Source organism: Momordica charantia (genome assembly GCF_013281855.1).
Source record: "Momordica charantia cultivar OHB3-1 chromosome 5 unlocalized genomic scaffold, Mcharantia_2.0 BLBB01000005.1, whole genome shotgun sequence".
Taxonomy (NCBI): domain Eukaryota; kingdom Viridiplantae; phylum Streptophyta; class Magnoliopsida; order Cucurbitales; family Cucurbitaceae; genus Momordica; species Momordica charantia.
In genome coordinates this window covers 21,872,192-21,898,554 of record NW_028275163.1, presented here as the reverse complement: position 1 = coordinate 21,898,554, position 26,363 = coordinate 21,872,192, and the positions used below count along the sequence as shown (strand labels likewise).

Below are 26,363 nucleotides of genomic sequence, written 5' to 3'. Positions count from 1 at the left end.
ATTCTTGAAGATAGTTTTTTTTTAATACAAAAAATAGGAATGGAATATTCAAACTCATGATTTTTTAATCAAATATATGTACTATTTACCATTGAGATAAGTTCATGTTGACTATAGTAACGAAAGGGAGACTTTCCAAAAAATTGTGTACATTATGGTATCATAGCATTGACTCTCTCTCTCTTTCATTTTTCTTTTTCGTTTTCAAGGCAATGCTTCCCTCTACAATCCAACCTGTTGCTCCAACGATTGGGACTTCTTCGTTGCTCATGTTGCTCCGGTGTCTAAAGGTTCTTCTTTGTTGAATCAGCATATATCCAACATATACTGACTAGAAATTGAGTATTTTCCGACTATTTTGTAAGGAGAAGACGAAAAGAGGGGCGTCGTCATCTTCTACCCGAACGACAATAGAGGTGGTGGTGTCCTGAAAGCAGCAGATGGAAAGAGAAAATCCCATTGATAGCAGACGAGAGAGGGAGGAAGAGAGAAAGAGAGGGGCAGAGGAAGAGAGAGATTAAGGTGTTGTAATTTTATTGATCAATTTTAATGATCTTTCCACGATTTTTTCAATTTATACAGTAATTTTAAATATCTCTTTAGTTCCCAAAAAAAAATATCGCAGTATTGTTTGTGATTATATGCTTGTCGATTAGCAGAATAAACAATGAAAGACTTTGTATAGTCTAAGAAGAATAATGAACACCAAGATTTATAGTGGTTCGGTCTTAGCGACCTACTCCACTTGCAAAGGTCATAAGGACTTTATTAGTCAATATTATTTGTTGGGAATATGTGTTGTGTCTACACAACCGTGTTAACAATACGTGCAAGTATACACGAAATTATCGATTGTAGCACGAAACGAGGTCGAATCCACAAGGATTTTGGATAATATTTTAAACGATGTTGCAGATACCAAAAGTGTAAAATAAAGAAATATAGATGTGGTGTCGTAACTTAAACAAATAAAATGAACAAAGCAGTAAACAAATCTCAGCAGCAGACACACTTCGTAGAGCTGGCACATAATGCGAAAAGGGGAAGTTAATAGATATAGAAAAGTGGGGGAGATTCAACATGCTTTCACAGACTTCTCAACCTACCCTCTAGCTTACAAATATTCGTTAATGCCCAACTCGACTTGGTTTCCTTCCGAGACACCCGAACATGGATACTCACAACTCTCATTGCTAAGTTTCCAAGCAATAAAAACAAGTTCAAGGCATGATTAGGGGACCACATTCCTGAGAGTCCACAAATAGTATAGAAAAATACTAATCACTAATGAAGCAAGTCAGCAAACCATAAGCCCTCCTGGATCAATACAAAAGCTAGCATACAGAACAAAGTGGCCAACAATGCTCGATAAGATATAAGAAATAAACACAGCTTCATTAAAAAACGAATATAGCAGCTAGAGGTACAGTTCATAGCAGTTACAATATGTGAATCTCCCTCGAAATGAGGTTTAGCTCATAAATGAAGAAGAAAATACAATGGGTAACAGAAGAAGACAACCAATCTTAGGGAATAGCAGAAAAACCGAAGAAGAAGAAGATGACAGCTCGAAATTGCAGCGGAATATCCCTTCTGTCATCAGCTTTTTGCCCCCGAAAATAGAGAGAATCCTCTTCCTTGTCGTTTCAGCTCTAAAAAACGTGCTTCCTTTTGCAATATGTGTATGGTGACTAGGACAACATACCCCTTTCATATCGGGTTCATTTTTAGGGCATCCAGCTGAAATTTGTACGGATACGGTAAATCCCGTGTCTGAACTGTTGTTACGCAGTGAATCTATGCTCTGCTCTGTCTTGAAATTGTCTTGCTCACTCTTTTCTGGATTTAGCACTCTCTTTATGTTTAGTCTTCTGCTTCCAAACCTGTGCATTTACACCAGAAATACGAGCATTTAGTGCAATATTTAGCTACAACATTCAATACCTGAGCTTTTAGCTCGGATTCCAATTTCTAATCTCCTCTAGGCTAATTAAGAACTAAAACCGACACACGTTGACAATTCTTTGTATAAAATCACCAAAATATACACTTGAATAACCCTCTTCTCGAGAGTTATCAATATACAACCAAAGCCCTATATTGCCGTCGAAAGTGAGCATAGCTCAGCGGTAATTGACATATATCTCCAACCAACAAGGAGAAGATCATGGCTCTAAAAAAAATTATCTCGATAAAGTCAAAGTAAAGCGGTTATGCCCAAAGTGGACATTATCACATCATTGTGCAGATACTTTTGGGTATGAGAGTAAAAAAAGTTGTATGGTATGCCGCCTAAAATCAGATACTTTCTTATTAAGAATATCCTTTAATTATTTATTTAAAATATCTAACAATGGATACTAATATCTAATTTTAGATCAAATTGTAAACTTTTGTAATTTTATAAATCGGATTCTAAAACAGGCTACCTATGTACTTAAATGTAGAAAACCAGAGGTCTAAAGCTTCATACAAAGCCCAACGGGCTAACATAATAAAGATCAAAGCCTAGATATTAGAATAGATGACAGTTTCATTTCCATCGATTTCAAGTACAAAATGTATTAAACCGTAATTTAAAATATATATATATATATATTAAAGAAAACCCTTTTCTAGTTCATACCGTGAGACAAAAATAAAAAATAAAGAGAAACTCATTTTGACATTTTTAGCTTTAAAGTTCGAATTACTTAATAGATTTTTTTTTTCAAGTAAAACAAATTTGGAGTTTGGAGATTTGAACCTCCGACCTCAAGGAAAAGAGTAGGTGTTAATTATCACTGAACTACGTTTATATTGACCGAATTTAATAGAATTAAAGTATGGAACTTAATAAGGGTTCAAATTACCACGCTCTTTAAAACAAAGCTACAAAATGGTCCAAAAGTTAACCAATAAATCATATAAATAGATTCTATACTAAAAATCTAGATAGAAAAAAAAATACTCAAATCATTTTAAATAAGGGAAAAAAACTAGTGAGACAAAATCAAACAACCAAAGAATAATAATAATAGTCATAATAATAAAAACTTTAGCATGAGAACACCCAAATTCTACTAAAAATAAATACTCAACTAACTGAGGAATTTCTTTTCAGTATTTTTTAAAAAATATATGGTTCAACTCAATGAAATTCAAATTTAAAATAAAACTTGACTTGAGCAAAGTTTGAGCATAAAACAAACTTTTGAAATAGAAATAAATATTAAAATAAACCGTAGATTGGCAGCTTCAATTGATTTAATTTATTTGACTAAGTATTCAATATTATGAGTAATGCATTGACATGGCGGTCATTGAGGCCTTTGACTTGATCTTATAATACTGAAACTTTCATTCGAATGCACAATATTTTTATTTACATATATGCATACTCTTTAAAATTGAGACTTCCAAAAATAATTATACTTAATCAAACAATATTTTACAAAGGTCAAGATGAGGAAGATGCACCTGAATTATGTAGATGCTGAAATTCTCTATGAACGTTTGACGAAGTGATTCCGATGATCGAGTCAAAAGATAATCGAGAAGAAAGAAGGAAATTTAAGAGAACTTCTATTGTATAAGATGTTTATATTTTTGATGTTGAACGGTTATCAAGAGTGCCGTCCCTAAGCTACTAACTTGAACAATTGAAATTGTACCCAAGCATCGTCCACTGATTCTATTTCCAATTCATAACTCGAAAGTTTCTCTGGAAAATTAGAAATACCAAAATGGGTCTACTGGGACTTGGGTCTCTTTCTTGGGCGGGGCATCAAGTACACGTACGATTAACCAATTTCTAAGTGCTGGAGTAGATCCTAAAGAGATTCCACTTCCTCATTAATTTAATTATCTTGAATCGGGATCTTTTGGTGCAACTTTATCCTAGTTTTATTGAGGGAGCAAACTCTCATTTTTCACTGATTAAGGCATAATATAAGTACACCGACAAATTAGAAATCAGGATTTCACCTTAATATGTTGAACCCAAACAAATTTTATTAACTAGCATGATATATATGAAAAAGTTTTATTAACTAAGCATAATTAAATCCCAATAAATTAAGGAAAGTTACAATGAAAGTGAATTTCTATACAATGGCTTTGAAAAGAAAAATTTTATTATATATTAAGATCCCTCAAATTTTGGTTAAGATTTCATCCAATTTTAGAAAACATCGTTATGGTAAAGGTAAACGAAATTTTGAGTTAATGGCACCTATTTAACTTTTTAGGAGTTATCAAAGCTATAATTATAATAATAATAATAAGTAAATAAATAAAATAAAGTTTTCTTAATTAAAGAAATTATCAGCTCACATGGATATGGGAATTGGGAGCCGAGTAAGGGGACGTTTAAGAAAAAAATAGTTGTCACTCTTAGGTTGTCGGGTCGGGATTATATAGGGGAGGCTACTAATATTTTAATCTAATTAAATTATGTTGTTTAGTTTGACAAATATATTTTTATCTTTAAATACTACAAGTTCAAAATTAGCCATTGTCTTTTGAAAATGAAAAAAAATATATATCCTTTTATTCTTATGTTGAGTTTGATAAGTTTTGTTTTCAATCCTAGCTTTTAACTGTATCGATCTGGACCATAAACTTATATATGTAATGTCGATCTTAATATAGTTTAAGGGGTCAAAGCGAGCAATAGTTCAACGATAATTGATATATACCTCAAACCAAAAGATTGTGAGTTCAAATCCCCTCCCAAGTTGTACTAAAAAAAAGAGGTTATTAAGATGTTGACGTGGCTTTTTATATATTGTATGTTTTTTTTATTATAATATATATGGTACATTTGATTCTCTTACCTCCCCTTTAATTCTAATATAATATTTAAAATATGACAAATTACCCTTTGTTACAAGTAAAATTATTTAGTATTGAGTTCACTCCAAGTGAGGCCAAAAAAGCGATGCAAACTAAGCCACCTAGGCCTAGCCGACCAGACTGAACTAGTAGAGAGAGCCAAGGCAATCCAATCACTCGTGAGCTGACCAAGGCAATCCAATTACTCATGAGCTTGCCCTAACAATATCATTATCGCCACAAATTACCAAAATCAGTTTGAGAATCAAGTTTTGGAAAAATAAAATCCAAAACTTAAAAGCAATAGATCGAATTCTCATTTCAATTCAAGGGAATCAATACCAAAGAAGCAGAAGCGCGTACCTTGATCCATAATTGAACGTTGTTGATTGGTGAGTTTGATCTTCCAAGTCTAAATGAATCACGATTTTCCTCTGATTTCTATTCTATATATTAGTAGAAGAGGAAGCATGTTCTCTGGAAGGGATGAGAAAAACATAGACGTGATGATATATCTGACTTGGGGACCATAACCCCTATGTAACCGACCGAAAACCACTAGTCGGTTACAACATTGTAATATTTTCAATTTTGCCCCTCATCAGATTGAAAATTATTTTCATGATATCTATACATTTTGTCCACGGTCATTTATAATCACTCCATTAAATCAAAACATACATATAATTAGATTACTTTATCTCGATTTAATTAAACAGCAAAAACACATTAAATTAATACATGGGAGATAAACAAACCTCGTACAGTAAAACCATAACATTATTAAACTGCCGGAAAAAAGAAGAGAAAAGAAAGGGAGAATAGTGTAAAGTGAGGAGAGAGAGTGAAACCGGCAACTGGGCCAAGTGGTTTTGGACCGCCGCATTTGATTTTTGATTTATGAGCACGTTTCCAAATTCACCGCCGACGCCTCAAAAAGTCATCCCGTTTTCACCTACCATCCTCCATTGAATTTTGCATGGCTACAATATATTCACTTTTTAATTAATTACGGTTACATTCTCAGTATATATATATATTCATATATTGGTACAAACCCACACTATATCCCAACCTGTCTAAATCATCTCGCCTACCATTTAAATAATTAAAAACAAAAAACTTAAATGACCCTTTGAAATAAAAAAAAAAAAAGTTAACGTTTTCGATCGGTAACAATCTAATCTTTGTAATTTAAAATTTTTGTCCAACGATCACTCTTTAAACTAATACAGTCTGTGACAGTGCTTTATTCTAGTTCAATTCAATTGGTCGAAAAAATGAATGTGGGTAGTCTTTGCTACTAGCTATGTTGTTTTTAATTTACTCACTTAATAATTGTCAATTATATTTTTTGGTCGGTAAATGTTAAGATTTGGAAAATAGAGACAGCAATCATTATTGATTTGCTTGTTTCGAAAAATATCTTATCCCTTAAAAGAGTTCAGAATTCTAATATGTTTCAATTCTCGGAATAGAAATGATATCCATAGAAATACAGCATTTTACAATGCAAATAAGGTGAAAACTCGTGATCAAATTTTAGATAAAAGAAACAAACATCTTGATAGATATAAAAATAAACTAAATAAATTAAAGTTCTTTCTTTGACCAAATTATCAATCAGAAGATTTAGCTTGTATGAATCGTTATTGGGGATACTTAATGATTTGGTAGAAGACTTAAAAGTCACCAAAAGAAAAGAAAGTTTTTAATTCCTCCAATCTGTAAGAAAATCCGAAGATATTAATTTAACTTTTCTTCTTTTAGGTGATGATCTAATTCTTCCTCTCAATTTATGCAAACTGATCACTAAATATCATGTCATGGGAAGTCTCTCAATTTTAACATTCACGGATAAGAAAGGTACCATTAAAAAAAATTAAAATATAAGAGATTAAATTAAATTTAAAAAAAAAAACTGGATTAAAATATATAGTTTGCATTGTTTTATCTTAGCTAGAAGAAAAACCTCAACATCATATGAGAGATTAATCTACTTTAATTAAGGATATTGTGTGCCACAAAAATCTCAGCAACGCATATAATAGTACTTGTCCACGTGGTTCAAATTTTCATATTTTATACTTTATATATATATATATATAGCATATATATGATTCTATACTTTGTTGTTCATATAATATTCTGCAATTATTTTAACCTAATATTTTTAATACACAACTTTTGTCTTACACAATTATTTCAACATAATTAATAGTGTATTTGGTATGATATTTGACAAATATGTGCTTTTTACATTAAAAAAAAACCAACATTTTTTTTTGAAGAATTACTAATTTAGAGTGTGTTTTGCATCATTCTTAAGCGGTTTTAAATGACTCAATTATATAAATATCATACTTATTTCATACACACTGCAGAAGTGATTAATAAATAAAAGAAATATTTATTGAAAAATCAATTTGGTTTTAAAACTATTTTTGAAAAAAATACTTTTAGAGATGATTATATTTGAAAAATGAATTTATAGTAATTGATACTCTGATTACTAAAAAACAAAATGTGATTAAACTAAAAAATCTATCAAACTTACCCTAAATTTAATTTTTTTATTCTATAAATTTCTCACATTTCATAAATTTCCCAATAAATTATTTTCTTAATTAATGACATGTTCTTTAATAATCAAAAGTAATATGATTTGGCAGCGAATTTAACTCAGCAGTAAGACACGTTGCTTCTAGAGAGGTCGAAATATTTAATTCACATCCTCACATTTATTATATTGAAAAAAAAATAATATGGCTTTGTGAATAACATATGGCAATACTCTATTGAATTAACAAATAATTTATTTCACATACAAACAATATAATAAGGGCACTTGTTGAGAGTGGAGTTATTGATCCCATGATTTAGTGCTCTAAAAAGTTTTATTTAAAAAATCAAAAGTTTTTAGGTTAATCATTTTATTCTAATTTTAAAAGACTTCTTAATCGTTGTGCAATGCTAATTTTGTTACTTTGACCTTTGTCATTTTATTTTTTTACTTTATTTGTTCAAATCTAATTTTACCCATATACTTTTAGATAAGCTAGTACTATTTTTTTTTTTTTTTGAAAGAAAGTTACTTTCACTATTTATTCATGTTTTAAGTTTTAATTTAATAAACTTGAACATAGCTTTTGATACAATCTTCAACGAAATTAGAGGTTCAAATCTCCAGTCTACATTCAGTTGTTGATAGATTAAAAAAATAAAAAGTTTAACTAATTAAGATATTAATAATTTTGTTATAAGTTAAAAGGTGTTCAAATCTTGATTTTCATATTTATAATGTAATTTTTTAAAAATAAATATTTTAATTAACTAAACTAGGTACGTAAATAGAAAATAAAATTTCCCTTTTGTTTGAAAGTAATATTTTTTTACTTGCAATATTTCTTTCCTTTGTATTTTTACTTATCCAAGTTTTAACACTTTTGGAGTATTAACTAAATTTTAAGAACACCAATCTAAGCATACCTCTTGACATGTCTATTTTCCGTGAGTTTGAATCTTCCTACTCCCACACGTTGTAATAGAAAGAAAAAAAAAACTAAATTTCAAGAACAGATTTAGATTTCATGGAAAAAAACAATATAAAAGTTCACTTTTTCAAAACTTTTGGCTACTATGTTTTTTTTTAAAATATTAGTTAAATTGTAAACAATTAAAACTTAAGGTCAGCTGTGAACAAATTAGATTTTTCAGTTGAACTGTAGTTTAAGGAAGAAGAAAATTCAAAACATTAAGATCGTCAATTTTAGGCACAAAATGAACAAGGATATTTTCTAAAATAAAATAACATAATAGTTTTTGTATTTTGTATTTTTGTAATTATAATTTCAATTTATAAATTGAATGCAATAAACCAGTTTATAATGTCAAAGGAATCTACTAAAAAGAAGAAAAAGAAAATAGACCCAGAAGGTTGCTGTAGTTATATAGTAGACATAAAAACAGTGGGCACTTTTTTTATTCTAGAATTTGACCTTACAAATAATAATAATTTTAATTGAATTCCTTGCAAAAAAAGATAATTCTAGAATTTAATTTCTTATTTATTTAATGTACGTTTAAGCTGATTGGTCAAGCTGTGCGTAGCGAGCTATGTAAGCAGATTTGTAGGTCAAAAACAAACACTCCGACACTGAAGTCAATTTAAAACTTGAATCAGTAGTTTGGTTCCAAACGAAATTGTATAACTTTGAGCCCGAGTGATGACATATTTATAAGAATCAGGAGAGAATCATTATAGTTAATTACTAAGATTTTGTTAAACAGCTTCAAATTGTTTCTCAATGTTGTCCAATTCTCAATTCAGATTGGACGAGCTCAGGTGCCTTCACCTTGTATGGGACTTTAAGTGTTGTACCCACCGAAGTTCGCAGATCGATGTCATTAGGTTGCCTATGGACTAATTTCTTGGATATACATGACATGCTATATTTTACTTTCTAGCAGTGTAGATATAATTTATGAACCATCTAATTATATAAATATAAATAACTTTCAATGAGCAGCTATTATTAATGTATAACTAAAAGTTTTAAAATTTAATCAAGTATAGTAAATTTCATCTTTAAATTTTTACAAGTTTTTTAAACTAAAGTACATTTAAATTTAGATTTACTACCTGCCATAAAAACTTTATTTTCAAGGATACTCACTATATATCTTCGGTTTATAATTTTAAATAAAATCCTAGTCTAATATTTAAATTATTTAAAAAATAAAAAATAACCAAACGAATAATATTTTTAAAATTTTGGTTAAGATTTCAAAATCAATAAACTGGGTTGTTGCCTTAAAATTATGTTTCTTGAGATATATATAAAGAAAAATATACCCTAATGCTCGAATCTAATTTTTTTTAGATTGTCTCAAGACCAACTATTAATTACATGTACTTTCATATAAGACTTATTCCCTGTTTATACGAGATGTCCACGAATCTAGAAATTTAAGGGCCATAATCATATTTAAATTGCCATTAAAAAGTTTTAGTCCATGAGAAAGTCATCCGTGGTTAACATTTCAATTCCCACAGTGGTATGAACAATTTATTAAAAAAGATTGATGAAATATGCAACTTTAAAACGATAATAGTAACGCCCCAATTATTCAGCAGCCAAAAGTTAAAAACTTAAAATGCTAGGAGAGACAAGAATATAGATTTAGTACTAGGAGCTGGCACACTGTTTGTTTGGTACCTAGTACACCAAAAACTACTTATTATTAGTGTTTATATTTTTCGTATTGGTGAATAATTGAGCAACCTTCTGATTAATTGAGATATCAATGGATCTTTCCCTGGATTTCAAAACTGAGCATATTCCACCGTCAATATAAAACTACCCCATCAACATTAATTTAGGTTGATGGTGAGCAACAATACACACACCCAAGTCTTGTGCATCAGAGAGGAAGCGTAGTAGACGTGGGCGTGGGCGTGGGCGTGGGCGCGGCCGCGTTGAAGATTGAAAGCCTTATCCAATCCCCAATTAGCACATGACACACACAAATTCATCACCTAAAACCCAATTCTTTGATCGTTGGTCAATCCCATTTCCCTTTGGAATATTCAACTCGCCTTCTCTGACTTTCTCCCATTCAACGCTTCTCCCAGTCCCCTATATATAACCCTCCATCATCCAATTATAACCCAAACCCACAAAACAAAAACAAAAACAAAAACCCACTTCAAAAATGGAAATCGCCGTCGATGTCCCCCACTACTTCCTCTGCCCCATTTCCCTCCAAATCATGAAGGATCCCGTCACCCTCCCCTCCGGCGCCACCTACGACCGTGCCTCCATCGAGAAATGGCTCTTCTCCGCCGCAAATCCCACTTGCCCCCTCACTAAACTCCCCCTCTCCGCCGCCGATCCCGATCTCCTCACCCCCAACCACACCCTCCGCCGCCTCATCCAAGCATGGTGCACCCTCAATTCCTCCCATGGAATCGAGCGCTTCCCCACTCCCAAGCCCCCCATCACCAGAACCCACGTCCTCAAACTCCTCAATTCCTCCTCCGCCGATTCCCTCTCCTCCCGCCTCAACTGCCTCCGCCGCCTCCGCTCCCTCGCCGCCGACAGCGAGACCAACCGCCGCTGCATTCTCTCCGCCGGCGCCGCCGACTTCCTCGCCTCTCTTCTCACCGATTCTATTGATTCAGACGACGATTCGGTAACTGCCTGCGACGAGGCCTTGAGCGCGCTCCACAATCTCCTCCTCTCCGACGCGGATTTCAAGCCCCTGACGAGGAATCGCGAGTTTTTCGATTCCTTGGCGGAGGTGATGAAACAGGGGAGCTACGAATCGCGGGCGTACGCGGTGATGGTTTTGAGATCCATGGTGGAGGCCGCCGACCCATTGGAAATTACCCACTTGGGATCCGAATTGTTCGTCCAAATCGTCCAGATTCTGAAGGATCAGCCCTCGAAGCAGACTTCGAGAGCGGCGTTGCAGATTCTGATTCGGGCGGGGCAGAGCGGGAGGAACAGAGTGAAGGCGGTGGAGGCCGGCGCGGTCGGGGCTCTGGTGGAGATTCTGCTGGCGGCGCCGGACAGGAGGGTGTGCGAGATGGCGCTGACGGCGGCGGAGTTGCTCTGCGGGTGCGCGGAGGGGAGGGCGGCGCTGCTGGGGCACGGCGGAGGAATAGCCGTGGTTTCGAAGAAGATTCTCAGAGTTTCACAGATGGGAAGTGAGAGGGCGGTGAGGATTCTTCACTGGATCGCGAAATTCTCCGGGAGTGCGGCGGTTCTGAGAGAAATGTTGGAATTGGGAATTGTGGCGAAATTGTGCTTGGTTCTGCAAGTGGAGAGCGGGAGCAAGACGAAGGAGAAGGCCAGAGAGATTCTGAAGATGCATTCTCGTGTGTGGAGGAATTCTCCATGTATTCCTCTCAATTTGGCTTCTTCGTTTCCTGTCAATTAGGCCAAGCCCATGCTTTTTTCTTGCAATTTTTGTGTATATAATTGTTGATAGGAATTCAAAAGATTTTAGGGGAAATTTAAGGAGAAATTGTTTGTCTTTGTTTTGATTTTGCCAAACCAAACAAAGGGTGTTAATTTTGTGGTCTTGTGCTATTTTGGGGAGTTAGATGATAATTAATTGGTTTAAGATCTTTTCATTTTGGATCTTCAAATTTAAAAAAAAAAAAAATACAAAAAGGAAATACTATTTTGGTTATTAAAATTATCAAAATGTCTTAATTTACATATGGATTTCAAAAATAACTATTTTGATATTATAAGTCAAAATGAGTATAGGTCAGCGGTAATCGATATATATATTTTCCCCAATACTTTAAAAGGTCGGAAAATAGTAAAAAAAAATGGTTGAGACTGATTTCTCCCAACAATAAATATTCATCGGCAAAACTAATTCTTTACCAATGATTTCAAAACGTCGGTATAAATATATCTCTGCCAACGTTTTAAAAATGTTCGGAGAACTTTTCTTTACAAACCTCAGCATAAGTATTTTGGCTTTTGTATTCTTTTGGCAGTTAATATTTGGAGTTGTATATCAGTGTGTATACTTCATATTTGATTACTTAATATACCTAGCTAATAAGAAACCTACAATGATCTTAATTATATCATTCATATATTTAGAGTTATTAGATATACTTTTATATTTATCAAAACCAGCATAGTTTAGTAATATAATTAACATATATCTCCAACCAAAAGGTTGTGAGTTCCAATCCTCATCCCATGTTGTTATATAATATATATATATATTTTAGTGATATATTTGGTATTCGGTATATATCAATTATAAATGATATACCTAATATCAAATATATTAGTACTAATATGAATTTCATATTAGGTATATCAATTTTTCTTTTGGAAATATCCAAATCGAAATTTAAAGAAATAGTAAAATTTTGATTAAAATTTATTTTTGTCATATTTACAAATCCAAAATTTGTTGCTATCCCTTACAATATGGCAAATGTTTTTGTTTTCATTAAAATACCCTATAATATTTGTTTGCTTGCGACTTTAGGTGGTTTGTTAATATACATATATTTGAAATTGTGTAATTCGATCTTTTGATAAAAAGAAAAAGAAAAATAATGACTACAGTGGATACTTTGAAATTTCATGAACTAGAATAATGGAAAGTTTAACCAAATAGGATAGAATTTCAATCTTTTTAATTTTCAAAACCAAGATTCTTAATTATTTGAGGAAATAGCAGATGGATTGATATATACACAAAGATATTAATTTGATCAATCAATAGACACGTAATTAAATAATATTTTTGGCTCACAATTTTAATTCTAATTAAGCTTGTGATTTACAAGGGTTTTGGAGTTGGAAAATGTGAATTTGTATAAATTGTTTGTAAATGTATTTTTTTTTTTAGAGAAAAATTTGTAAATGTATTAAGTTGTACAGAATTTGAGTTTTGTATGATATATTTATGCTTCATTTATGAGTTCATGATTAGTAAAAATTAAGATTAGTGTTGGGTAATGTAAAGAATGAGTTTCATGATTTAAACTTACGTAACCCTAAATAGTTTTAGATCAACAAATTTATATACCAAGAATATGTGAGTTTGATTTCTAAATCAAACATCTCCATAACCCTAATTCATAGGCTTGATGATTATTATTAAGAACATGATCAAAATTTATTTGATTTTGTATAGTATTTAAAGGAGAACGCAACCAAGATGCATAAGAAAGACATTCTATAGGGTTTTTAGAATTAAGTTAAATGAAAATAAGCTTGAATACTTTTTTTTATCTGATTTTATTTTAGTTTATTTTTTATTGGTCAATCATCTAAATTATTCATGTTATAGAGATTATATATGGGCGATCTTTATTTAACAATAACCTCATCATTTAACAAACATTTGATAATATTCATAAACTATCATTTGAAAATTTTTATTAATTAAGAGAAATTTCGAAAAAAAAAAAGAAAAAATATATATTTTGAGAACATTCGATTTAATCAGAAAAGAACAAGCCGTATGGCAAATCATCGATTAATTTAGAAAATTCAAATTCCAAAATGTATCCTCTTTTTCTTTTTTTATGTTTCAAAACTTTGGTAATTAATGTTAAATTAATGGTGTAAAAGCGTCAAAAAGGGTGGGCTTTGTGATCTCCAACTAAACTTTGGCTTATTCAATTCTTAATATTATATATACTAATTCACCCATGTGTGTTTTGATGGTTCTTGATTGGGTCATGTTTAACTTAAGGTTTGAATTAATCCAATTAATTAACCATTATTTAATATAATCATGTTTAATAAGGTTTTTAGAGTATAGATTTCTTAAGCTAATTCAATTAGTTCAGACCCATTACATCATTGTTTTTACAATCTTCTATTCTTTTTTTTTATTTAGAAAATATGTGTAAGCATTGATTAAAAAATTGAAATAGTTATGTTTAGATTCCCTCATAAATATATTTTTTGTTTTTACAATTTTACTAAGATTTTATGGTTTAGGTTACTATATAGTTAAGATTATTGCGCATATAATATTTTATCTACCATGTTATAAGTTTTTTTTTCTTTTATGAATATGTATATTTTGAAGATACATCTTCTATTTCCTTTTTTTTTTCTTTTTTCTTTTTGTGTTAAGAAAAAAAAAGAAAAATTTGTTTGTATTGAAATTATTTCGTAATTTTCATTTTAGACGTTAGAAGGAGAGAAGTCTCCTTAACTTTGTTAACTTACGTAAGAAGAGCACCAAGTTATTGGATTTGTTCGTCTCATTCTGTCATCGATCACTATTAGAAGGGTTATCTTAACCTTAGCTTCAACATCTCTCTCCTCTCTTCGTCTATTGTTCGGGCGATGACAGCAAACTGCAGGTTCAAGACACCTCTTTTTCTGAAATAAAAAATAGAAGATTAGTTATGGAAATGTTGCGTTCTCTAAGTCAAAACAAATCATATCCTTCAATAATACATAACGAATCTAATTGAGTAGATTTCATTTTTTAAATGATAATCATGTGGTCTTTCATTTATCAATTTTTTCATTAAGTTTTAAAAAGGTAAAAACAAGTCATTTTTAAAGAGCATCTAGAATTTCAAATTTTTGTACAGAAAATTATTGACATGATTTGTTTCTCCCTTGAAAAGAACAATCAATATTAAATAAAGTAAAGCAAGAATTCAAGATGAAACTACTTCAAGGTCAATAGTGCAAAAAATTAAAAAAAGTTTCAAATGGAACAAAGAAGCTCCAACAGTGTCAATATTCAAAAAAGAAAGAAAAAGGAATCAATATGAGTTCTTGAGAAAAGTAAATCATAAAGAAAAGTCTAATTATGTAATATATTATATTTTTTGAAGCAAGTACCCAATTTATTTTTAATTATATTTTGGTCAAACAATGAAATTAACCAAGACCTCCACCTCCACTAATAAATTGGTTAATCAATAAAGTTTACTTGTTTTATTTTAATTAAAGAAGCAAATTGAATACATGGTAGCCACCTTAATTCATGAACAAGTCTTAATTTGATTTAGGTTGAGCTTAATTTTCAACAAATTTCCATTGAATTTATTTTCTTAATATATTGTCATGCATAGACATGTCCAGTTAAATTACATTTTTAATCTTTTTGTTTTTAACCTTAAATTTTAATTTAGTCCCAAACACTTGATTAAATTTTGTCACATGTTCTTAACATCAGTGAGAATTAATTAAAATCTTGCATAGCAAATTATCTGTAACCATACCTTAAAATTAGTAAAAAGAAAAAATAAAAAATAAGTTCTATCAACATTTATAGCTTGTTTGGATTAACTTCCCAAGTAAAATTGGAGGTGTTTTTTAAAAGTACAGTATTTTGTAACAAATAAAAAACACCTTTTCAATATTTAAATTAGTTTATAATTGTTTTTTTAAGAATCACCCAATAGATTATAAAAAAAGTGATTGATTGAGAATCACTTTAAAATCATTTTATGGTAATTTGACATTCAAATAATTCGTGATTAAAATCACTTTTAAGAAAATGTAAATCAAGCACAAAAGTATTTTAATTAAAATCATTTTATAGAAAGTTTTTTTAAGTAACAATATTAAAAAAAAAGTGTATATTAAAAGTATGTCAAACCCACATTTATTTGTTATATCCTACACCGAAATAGACCACAATTTTCTTTCTATTTTATTTTCAATCAAAATAATATTTTAAAATTTAATCTGAGTTATTCTTTTTAATAGGACTAGCTCGTGTTTTCATTATTAAACATACTTTAGATTGTCAACTTAAGTATAGTTCAAGTATAGTTCAATTGTTAAAAGAATATATCATCGATCAAACGGTTAGAGGTCCAAATCTCTATCCAATATGTTGTTCAACTTTGAATAAATATATAAAATAAAATAAATAAAAACCTACCTTAGGTTAAATTAATATATGCATTATGTTGACTTTTATTTAAAGAGAGTAACACAGGGATGATATTGTTTGACTGAATTAGTATCCCAAGATCAACTTCATAAAATATGGTGGGACTATTCACATTTAATTATTTCACATATATATTAATTCAATCCTATACTTCCAATCCGTAATTCAAATTGGTTAAGACATTTAACAAAAGTCTATATATTTATTAAATTAAACATAAGTAAATGAACAAAAATAGCCTATCTAGTATGTGGCCTAAGTTTCCAAAATTAATAAATTTGAATTATTTTTAGTTTTCACTAATACTTGAAATAACAGCCACGAATAATTAGTGGCAAATATAGGGCTTGCGTGGAGAGTTGTTGGCCATTGATTTTATCAACGTCTCACCATCTTTCATCATTTTCAATTTTTAGCATTCATTCAACTCTGAAAATTTTTGTTGGCTCATGAAATTTTCTGTAACATTTAGCCATTTTCATTGACCAAAACAATCCAGCAAAATCCAATAATTCAATCAAAATAAGTTTAAAATGTCGGTGTATCGTCTTTTATCCTTCTTAAATGTTGTTGTAACCCAATAAAACAGGGGTTCGAATATATAGGACCTCTCGCTTCCACAACACCATGTTAATTAAAGATGAATAAACTACAAAGTTGATGAATTAAATATTCATATATGGGATATTTTACGATTTTCATCTAACTAATTAATAAATACAAACTTTTAAAGTCAACATGTATAGATGGAAATTCTACTCATTTGCACAAATGGACAGAGATGGAATTTCAATGCTTTGGCATTCTCATGATTGTGGAAAATTTTCAAGTGAGGATTCATTGTGTCAAAAGGATTCTGCAACCTTTGTGGCTGAAACAAAGACTTCATTTAAAAAAGTGATTAAAAAAAAAATTCAATGTATATTTTAGGTTAAAAAAAACTTCTTGTGTACTTTCATTATATTAAAGCTACAATTTATTCTCAAAACTTCAATTTGTAATAATTTAATTCTTTTATTTTTAAATTGATAATAATTTTGTCTTAAACTTTAGCAGGTAACAATTTAGTCTTTAATAGTGAAAAAATCCCATTCGATATGTATATATATAAGAAATCCTATTAAAGCTTAACAATATTTTTCCCGTAAGATAGGAATTAAATTGTTGACAAGCTTTAAACTACATTGATTGAATTGTTATATATTATAGTTAGGAATTTCTTTTTGAAAGAGAAAACATCATACCATTTCATTCAAAAGGTATGTGAGAAACATACAATAAGGAAAGGCTAAATAAAAGAGCTCTAATTTAATGAGAGGGTGGAGATATCATAATTACAAAAGAATGTCGATTTAGTGGACCAAGAGGAAGTAGCCGTGTTAATATCATCCTACAGAGTGCCTATAGATCTATATTTATCTGAGAAAAGACGGTTATTTCTTCAAGTTAGATAAACCAAAGGATAGAGCAGAGCTCATTGCACCAAAGCACATTTCTACGTTTAGGAATTAAATTTTTACCGATTTGAAAGAGGATAACTAACTCGATATATAATCTAAGTTCGATGAGTAAATAGCTGTTTAATGAATGTATATGGATAAATATCTTTTTAAACCTATATATTTTATTACTCAAATATAATAAATATATATATAGAGCCCTCTGTTTACTCAAGAAAAACCAACCCATAAAGAATAATGAGAAAAAGAAAGGAGCAAAATTCTAGAAAAGTTTCGAGATAGAGCAATAAATATATTAATATTGACTATTTAATTGGAATTATTCTATTCATCTTATATATTATCTGTTAAATAAAAAATTCGTTTCCAAGCCTTGAGAATTATAAAGTGAACTAAAAAAATAAAAAATTTACATTCTTTTAACTCATTATATTATAACAAATAAATGAATTGAAATTATAAGTTAGAATAAGAAAAAAGAAAAAGAAAAAGTCACTAATCTTGTTTTGGATATATATAGATTAGAAATAATATATATAGGGTAAATTAGGTCTTTTCCCCCTATATCGGGAGGGTATAGATATCGTTGCATTCCTTGTAATTTGAATCCAAGACCTCAAGGATATTTCTTGAAATCCGAAACCACCCAAGCTATCCCTTTGGGACATAAATGGTCTTGAGAATAAACAGTCCTTAATGAAATCTAGAACAATTTACTGTGCCGAACCCGATGATTGGTCAATAATATAACATAAGAATCATTTAGAATCATTTCTAAAACTGATTAGAACTAGATTATTGTCAAATTTTAAAGGTGAAGGAGACCAAATAAAATCACTCAAACATCAATCACCAAATATTTAGTTTGCCATATATTGATATTAAATGAGAATCCATTCTCTCTTAAATGTTATCAATATCAAAGAATATATATATCATAGTATTCTTTAGAAAAATGAATGAAAAAGAAAAGTATATCAAATGAGGTAGGAAAGTTCCTCTCTCTCTTTAGCCTCATTTATGATTGAAAAGTCCACATATATATATATATATATATATATATATAAGTCTTGCCAACTTAAAACCTTGGGAGAATCATCTAACAAAAACCAAAATTATTAATTCCATGAAATGGACATAGAGATCAGCATTACAATTTTGAACTACTTTTAATTGACTTGTGGTCCAAAAAAAGTGGCATAAATTCAAAGGCCTTAGCACTCTTCACTTTTCAAAGGGTTTAGGTTTTCTTATTCCATTTTGAAAAGTAGCAAAAATTGAAGATCAATCTTAACAAGTTGCAAGTAGAAGAGAACTTAATATTGTAGTGAATCCAATGGACTAGATGAAAATCATACATTTTTGTATATATTTCATGAGAAAATAACAAGATCTCCTGTCATCGTAGGTGATGGGGGAGGGGCTCTAAATCCTTGCCGCTGCACCATCGCCCGCGGGACATGATAGTCTTAAAATAAAATAGGCAAAATAACTAATAATTCTAAAATACTAATTGACGAATTAAATAAAAATTAATTAACCCAAAATTAAATATTTAACTTAATAATAACCAAACCATACTTATCATATTAATAACATCTCATTTCATACTACAATATTCTTACTAATGTTATCTGATCAGCATAATAAATCGTATCATAAATAGACTAATAGAATTACATCTTCATGTGTATTGAATAATTTGGTCCGGTTTGATAACGGTCTCTTCTTCCTTATTTCTTGTTTTTCATTTTTAAATTTTGAGAAACATAATCGTTTGACAATTATTTAATATTCTTGTCTCTGGTTTTTAAGAAACATTTCTAAAATTGTGTAGAAATTTTTAAAACTCTTACTTTTTAAATAACAATAAATAAAAAATCATTATTAAACACATTTCTATTTCTTTTTTCCAATAAATAAATAAGTATCAAGATTCATGAGGTTACATCTCAAAGCCAATAGACCGGATGCTCGTTTGAATTTATTAGACACTAATATCATATCAAGATATATAGAGTTTCATCTCAACAAATTGGCAATAGGAGTAGCACATGTATATTATAAATCTTTGTTAGATCTTTTTATCTTCTTAACGTGGGACCTCAACAATAAATATTTATCGAATTCAGTTTTGTTTTTCTTTATTAAAAAGAAGAAACCTAAAACGAAAAATGAAAACGTCAACAAACATGCCTTAAAATTCTCATAATCTCTCTATTCTCTGTAGTCGAGAGAGGGATGCCTATTCAGGATTGTTAGAATGTTTTGTTGAGAAATTATAAGTCCATTTTTTTAATTACTGTTCACATGATCTGAAACTATATAGTAAGTATAGAATCTAAAAATCCAGATGAATTCTTATATGTTCTTGATCTTATAAATTTATTCATGCACAAGACTTTAGGTTATATGTAACCATCATGGGTGACTCATTGGTCCAAAGGGGCTAGGATTAATTAAGAGGGAATAGGTTCAATCCCATGATGGTCCACCTACCTTAGAAATTCGTAATTCCTATATATTTCCCGACACCAAATATTATAGGGTTAGACGATTGCCTCGTGAAAATAGTCGAGGTGCGCATATGCTGGCCTGAACACTCACGAATATATTTAAAAAAAAAAGACTTTTAGGTCATATGTGATTATTCTATTTTTATTTTTGGGCTAACATAAAGATCATAAGAGATATTTTTCTGTCTCACCATTGCTCAACTTGGGGACATGCACTAAAACAAGAAATGTCCCATACTTAAGTGGAGATGCCAAAAGAGAACATGGGTTATATTCAAGTTTCTTCTACTAGCACCACATTTTTTTTATATACTAGTAGAAACATTTGTACAATTTGTCTAGTACAATGCCCACAAGACAACCAAAATAATTGTTGGAGGCGTTACACAATACAACAAAAATAATGATGGTAGGAGAGGCATTCAACAAGAAGTATAAACCAAAATAATCGATGTATGTTAGATCTAAAAATGTTCTTTAAAAGGCTATTTATAAATTACAAGATATATGGTTGTATTATGTACCGAACTAGAGAGTTTCAAAGTCATCGCTCGTAATTAGTTTTAGATTGTGGGTTTAGATGGAATATCAATCCTTACGAATTAAGAATGATATATATAATCAAAAGACTACGATAAAATCCACATATGGTAGATAAATCAATCCAAGTTTGCTAGATAGTCATTCTTATTTGATTTGTTTTAGTAACGAAATCGATAAGAAACAATATTAATCAATAGTTACAATAAATATTTATTACATAGTAAAAGTGAGACATAAGAGGCGGAAAAACAAACTTCAAATTATGTTTTTACCTTCATTCCAATGTAATCTTTTGTGTATATATGAACAAAGTACAACAAAACACAAAACACACACATATATATATGAAGTTCATACACAAAATACTTTATAAAGAAAAAAAAATAGCACATATTATATGTATATAAATTTGTTAAGCCCTTGAGAAAGTATCATAAGTTGACAAATCAATAGGGCTCCAATTACCACTAATCAAATTTGGGTCTTGAGTATCCATTTCAAATGTTGTTGATTGTAGACGATGATTATTATTCACCATTATCATAGAGCTTGACCACCCTCCCATCTCCTCGCCCGGCAGCGGCGGCAATTGAAGCTCACGCGCCGCCGCCGCTTCATTCTTCTCCTGTAACCCAAAGCAACCGGCCACCTGATAATCACCGGCCCCCAACCCACACTCCTGCATGGGAAACTCACAAAAACTACTGCCACATCCCACCACACCACTCTCACAAGAAACCGGATAGTTACCGGCTGCGGTATTGGTCGCCGGAAAAGTTACCGGCGCGTCCGGTTTCTGGCTCACAAAGTTGGCATAGACGACCGCCAAGTCGATGTCGGGCGACCCGTCTTGGTCGGGGAGGCGGCCGTGGTGGTGGAGGCAGTACTTATCGTTATCGCTGGAGTGAAATTTAGGGTTGGGAAGGGATCGGGTTAGGGTTAAGGGCTTGGCAGGGCGTCGGTTCTTGCGGCAGCCACCGCCGACGGGGACGTTGCGGAGGGAGCCGCCTTTGGTCCAATACCGGCGGCAGCCCTTGCAGAAGTAGCGGGGTTGGGTGAGGCTATAGTTGTTGTAATAACAAAACTTGGTGTTGGAAGAGCCACACCTTGGACAATTTGGTGAGATTTCCACCATTGGTTTCCATCCCCTCTCCATTTCTCTCTTTTTTTCAATGGGGATTTTGGTTTAGGAGAAGACCCAGATGGGGAATTGGCATTTTATGACAAGATTTTGATCTCTCTGTAATTCTGATCTCTAAAAGAAGAATTTTTTTGGTGGGGTTTTGGAGAAGAGGAAGAAGAGTAGAAGAGAGGGGCCTTTTAGGAAGATGTGTGTTTAATTATGCCACTGATCCGAAGGCTAATACGAGGTGTCGGTGTTGGGGTGACGTGGCAAGAGGGGATTGGTGGGTATGAGGGTGAATTGGGAAGCAAAGGCCTCGAGAAGCTAAGTTTAGGGTTTGCTTATATATATGTTATCAAGAGAAGGGCCACATGGGGTTTTGGAGGAATTGGGTCTTCCAAATCCAATCCCTTTGAGATGTCTACAAAATTATTTCCTAAAGTTTGCAACTTTTTTTAATTATGGTATCTGCAAATCATCTCTATTTTTTCACACCTCATCAAAATATGCAACAAATGTGAACTACCATGATTATATTATTGCTACTAGCATCGTATTCAGAATTCGAAAGAGAAATGCATGAGTCTAACCTTTTGTATTACTGTCGACTTTTATAATGGAATGGAGTATTACGCGTTTTTTAGAATTGCAAATTTGTACCATACAAAATATGTAAATAAGGTTGTCCAATCCTTGAGACGATGATGTTTAGAAAATTTTGCTGTAAAGTTTGCAACTTTTTTCAATTATGGTATCTGTAAATCATATACTTTAGTAAACATGGTTTTTATATTATCAAGATTCATGGTTCAACTCCTATTTTTAGACCAGATGCTTGTTTGAACTTGTCGGACTCTAATATCATATCAAGATATATAGGTTCATCTCAAAATCAATTAACAATGAAAGAAGTAGCTCAGGTATATTATAAGTTTTTATAAGGTCTCTTTTTATAAATTTGGTTCTATCAGATTTTACTCCGATTTAAATGGTTGGTTAAGTTAGTCCTAACATACTTCTTTATTATAGATTAGGTTCAAATAATAATATTGTGTTCATTTGCTTATTTGCAATATAATATTGGAAGAAATAGAAAAAGTGACAGGAAAAGGAGAAGAAAAAACGAATTTAATATATGTAGATAATCACAAAAGGAGGTGCAATTTGCAATTATACTCTTCTAAAATTTTGCATTTGCCCAACTTGCTACAACTACTTCGTAAGGGTAAATCACCCTTTAAAACTAAAAATTAAGTCGATAAATTAGCGAATATTTAAACTAACTATATTTAGTGTATCTCAAACTTTTAAAATAAAATTCATTAACTAAAATTTTAAAAAGAGAATCTTCATTACAATATTTAAGCTTAGATCTGTTAACACAAAGTAGATTTTTGTAGGGTAAGAGATGGAAAATTATATATTATATTAATTTGCACTAAATCATTAATAAATTTAAAAATTTTAAGTTAAGTATAGTTCAGTAGTAATTGGCATATATCTCTTTCTTCTTCTTCTTTTTTTTTGTTATTTGATGTTATCATGAAGGACCAATCTTAGACAGACATTCAAATTTCTCTAACATTTAATTTCTTAACAATAACTATGAACAAATTTTCTCGTTGTAGAGCCAGTTTTTAAATAGAGCATAAAGTAAGTACGAGTTCATACGTATTGATATCGAGCTGAGCTTTTTCTCGAAAAGGGCGAAGAAAGGGATTGAAAAATGCTAGTGAGAGAAGGGGCATTGGTTGGGAATCTCTCTCTATAACGTACGAAACCAAAGAAAGGATCTCTTGGATCATGGGCTTCTTGGATCACGTAAAATGCAGACTTTATTAATATTCAATTTCTGTTCGTGCGTCCAATAATATTCTGCCACATTGACCACTGCAAAAGGATGACAAAAAGAGGGGGGAAAAAAATTGTCCACTTGGAGGCTACCAAATTGCCAAAAATTCAACATTCAAAACAGTATAAAATGCATTATGAATCTTTCCAACTCACAACTTTAATGGTTTGAGTTATATATCAATTACCGGTGAGCTATATTCACTTTGACAAATGCATTATGAATCTTGTTTCGAGTTAAATGCATCATTTGATAAAATATTTAAATTTCTTCTTCACTACAGTAAACAAAAGTTCCAAAATTTTTTATCCAGATTCATGCCAGATGTGGCATCCTTAAATATCACTCTTATAAAATTCTATATGGAGGAGAAAAAGACAAACCCAGCCATAAGTTTAAGTTTGTGAATTTTAGTATGAAAGAGTTAGAGATTACCATGTCCATGAGTTTACATCATTTTAAGGTGACTCGATAATTCTCAAGATACAAAAAAATACAACAAATACTGCTAATGTAAACACAAAATTAATTATTTGAAGTAATTACTTTTTCGTAAATGGTGAAATGATAATTTTTTAATTTAAATATTTTCCATAAATTTTTTTTATTTTTTATAATTGTTCAAAAAATATCCATCAATATTAACATTTCCTCAAAATTAAGAGCTATATTTTCATCGACATCGACATGGAAAACCTTTCTAATAATAACCACCAATATTTTACAAAATAATAATAATAATAATAATATCAAGCGAGCCTATGATCTAAAGGAATGCACTTGATAAACTGAGACAATTTTACGATCGTTTACTTTTAGTAGCAATTTGAAGTAAAACTTTTCCCCCTTGAAAATAATTTCGAAGTAAAGCTTCCAAATTATTTGTAAAGATTATAGTAGTTGCATGCTTGAGATCACTATTCCAAGCCATTTATTTATAACAATATATAAAAACAAACCATAAGAGAGATTTTTTTTCTTTCTTTTAAGGCAACTTTTAGAAACAAAAAACAAGACATGCAATATGTCAAAGAAAGAAAAAAACAAAACAAACCATACAAAGCTATGTTTTAGAACGCTTCCAAACAGCGAGAATAGCTCGGTAACGTTGACTTGGCCATATTTACAAATAGGAACTTCTCTCGACTATTGTGAAACTAAGTATGAAACGAAACTAATGTAAATTTCATGAACTAAACAAAAGAACTGTTTATAGTTACATTACAAGATTAACATATAATGCATAATTTCTATTTACTACAAAACTTATGTTACAGGCTGTTCTTTGAAACAGGGACTGCAGCCGCTATGCTACGAAGTATAAAAGAGAAGTCTGTCCCTCTATTCTACATGCTTGTGTTACTATCGTTGACCCAGTCTCTCCTGTAACAAGAAAATAATCAAAGATTTAGTCATCAGAATCACCTAGTAGAAATTTACCTCTCCGTAATTTTCTTTCTCTATAGTCTAGCACAGCCACTATAACATCTCAGAAACAACCACATAAATACATGAAGGGAACAAATGATAGATACCACACGTGCTGTTGTTAACTTTCTCCAAATGTTTTTGCACACCAATAACAAACATTTGTTCAACCTAGAATTTTGAAGAATGGGGCACAAAATTACCTGAAGCATCTGCATCAACTTTGGGTGCTGTTCCAGAAGCTGACACAGTTTTTCCCGGTCACTCAACAATGACTGCATTGAAAAAAGAAAAGCCCATCAATTACAATGGAACAGAGAGAACACAGTAAAATAGTCTTGATGAGAAGTAACAAAAATACTTACCTGAATAGCTTCTGGAGACTTGAAGTACTCGTGCAATGACATTGCTGAATCCTGCTGTTGCTGGGATGTGGTTGCAGCATCCCCAGGCTGATGCACAGCTTGATGTTGAGGATGTTCGAATTGTTGCTGTGGCAGTGCATGTGACATTCCTACTGGTTGTGACTGGTAGTACTGAGGAGAAACTCGGGGCTGTTGTAGTATTTGCAATTGATGCATTTGCATTTGAACCGGATTTTGCATTGATGCTACCTGTTCTGATTGTTGTGAAGCTATAATGGGTGGCCTAAGATGCTGAGGGGGTGGCTGAGGAGGACGAGGAAGCTGTGGAGGTTGCAGGGGCTGTAACTGAGGAAGAGAATGTATTGAAGGCATGGAAGATGGAGGAATAGCTAGATTTGGCAAGATGCTTGACGAGTTTTCACTCTGTTGCTGAGTTGAAATGCCCCCATAGAGATTTACAGGCATTGAAGGCCTACTAAATATCAAGTGTGGAAGTGCAGGTAGAGGGTTAGAAGCTAGTATGACCCCAGAAGCAGATACACCACCTAAACGCGTATCAGTTGAAGTTGCAGTAGGGTTCTGAGGAATTTCAGTCATCCCAACACTTTCCAGGTTGTAAACTGGAGTGCTTGGAATAGAAGATTTACTCGATGATAAATTAAGAGGGCTGGATGAAAGAGGTGGCGGCGTTGGAGGAAGAGGTGGAGGTGGCCGAACAGATCCACTGGGAAATGATGCAGAACTATTGTATCCAGACGGATAATCCGATGGGACCTGCAAAAGCAACATGAAGAAATAAATTGAAGACAATGGCAACCAGCAGATAAATATGCTACA

The 26,363-nt window shown here is 31.5% G+C and overlaps 2 protein-coding genes and 1 pseudogene across 3 annotated transcripts in view; 1 reads left to right on the top strand and 2 right to left on the bottom strand.

Moving 5' to 3' along the window:
- The first annotated feature begins 10,016 nt into the window (after positions 1–10,016).
- On the top strand, positions 10,017–11,912 carry LOC148211536 (E3 ubiquitin-protein ligase PUB22 pseudogene; annotated as a pseudogene).
- A 9,254-nt stretch (positions 11,913–21,166) lies between these two features.
- Positions 21,167–22,051, bottom strand: LOC111019340 (Dof-type zinc finger DNA-binding family protein). The gene has a single exon (XM_022295704.2). The coding sequence runs from the start codon at positions 21,912–21,914 to the stop codon at positions 21,171–21,173; it is 744 nt and encodes a 247-aa protein (XP_022151396.2). The 5' UTR covers positions 21,915–22,051; the 3' UTR covers positions 21,167–21,170.
- A 2,707-nt stretch (positions 22,052–24,758) lies between these two features.
- Positions 24,759–26,363, bottom strand: part of EMB2016 (mRNA methyltransferase EMB2016) — a 32,816-nt gene continuing 31,211 nt past the window's right edge. For both annotated transcript variants that reach the window (XM_088123654.1, XM_022295740.2), the window contains exons 26-28: positions 25,527–26,300; positions 25,365–25,436; positions 24,759–25,116 (exon numbers count right to left, since the gene is read on the bottom strand). In XM_088123654.1, the coding sequence (XP_087979780.1) occupies positions 25,096–25,116; positions 25,365–25,436; positions 25,527–26,300 (867 nt within the window). In that variant the 3' untranslated portion in view covers positions 24,759–25,095. The remainder of the gene's footprint in view (positions 25,117–25,364; positions 25,437–25,526; positions 26,301–26,363) is intronic.

Coding starts and splice junctions, on each gene's coding strand:
- LOC111019340 (XM_022295704.2), bottom strand. CDS start 21,914: ATGGAGAGGGGATGGAAACCAATGGTGGAAATCTCACCAAATTGTCCA.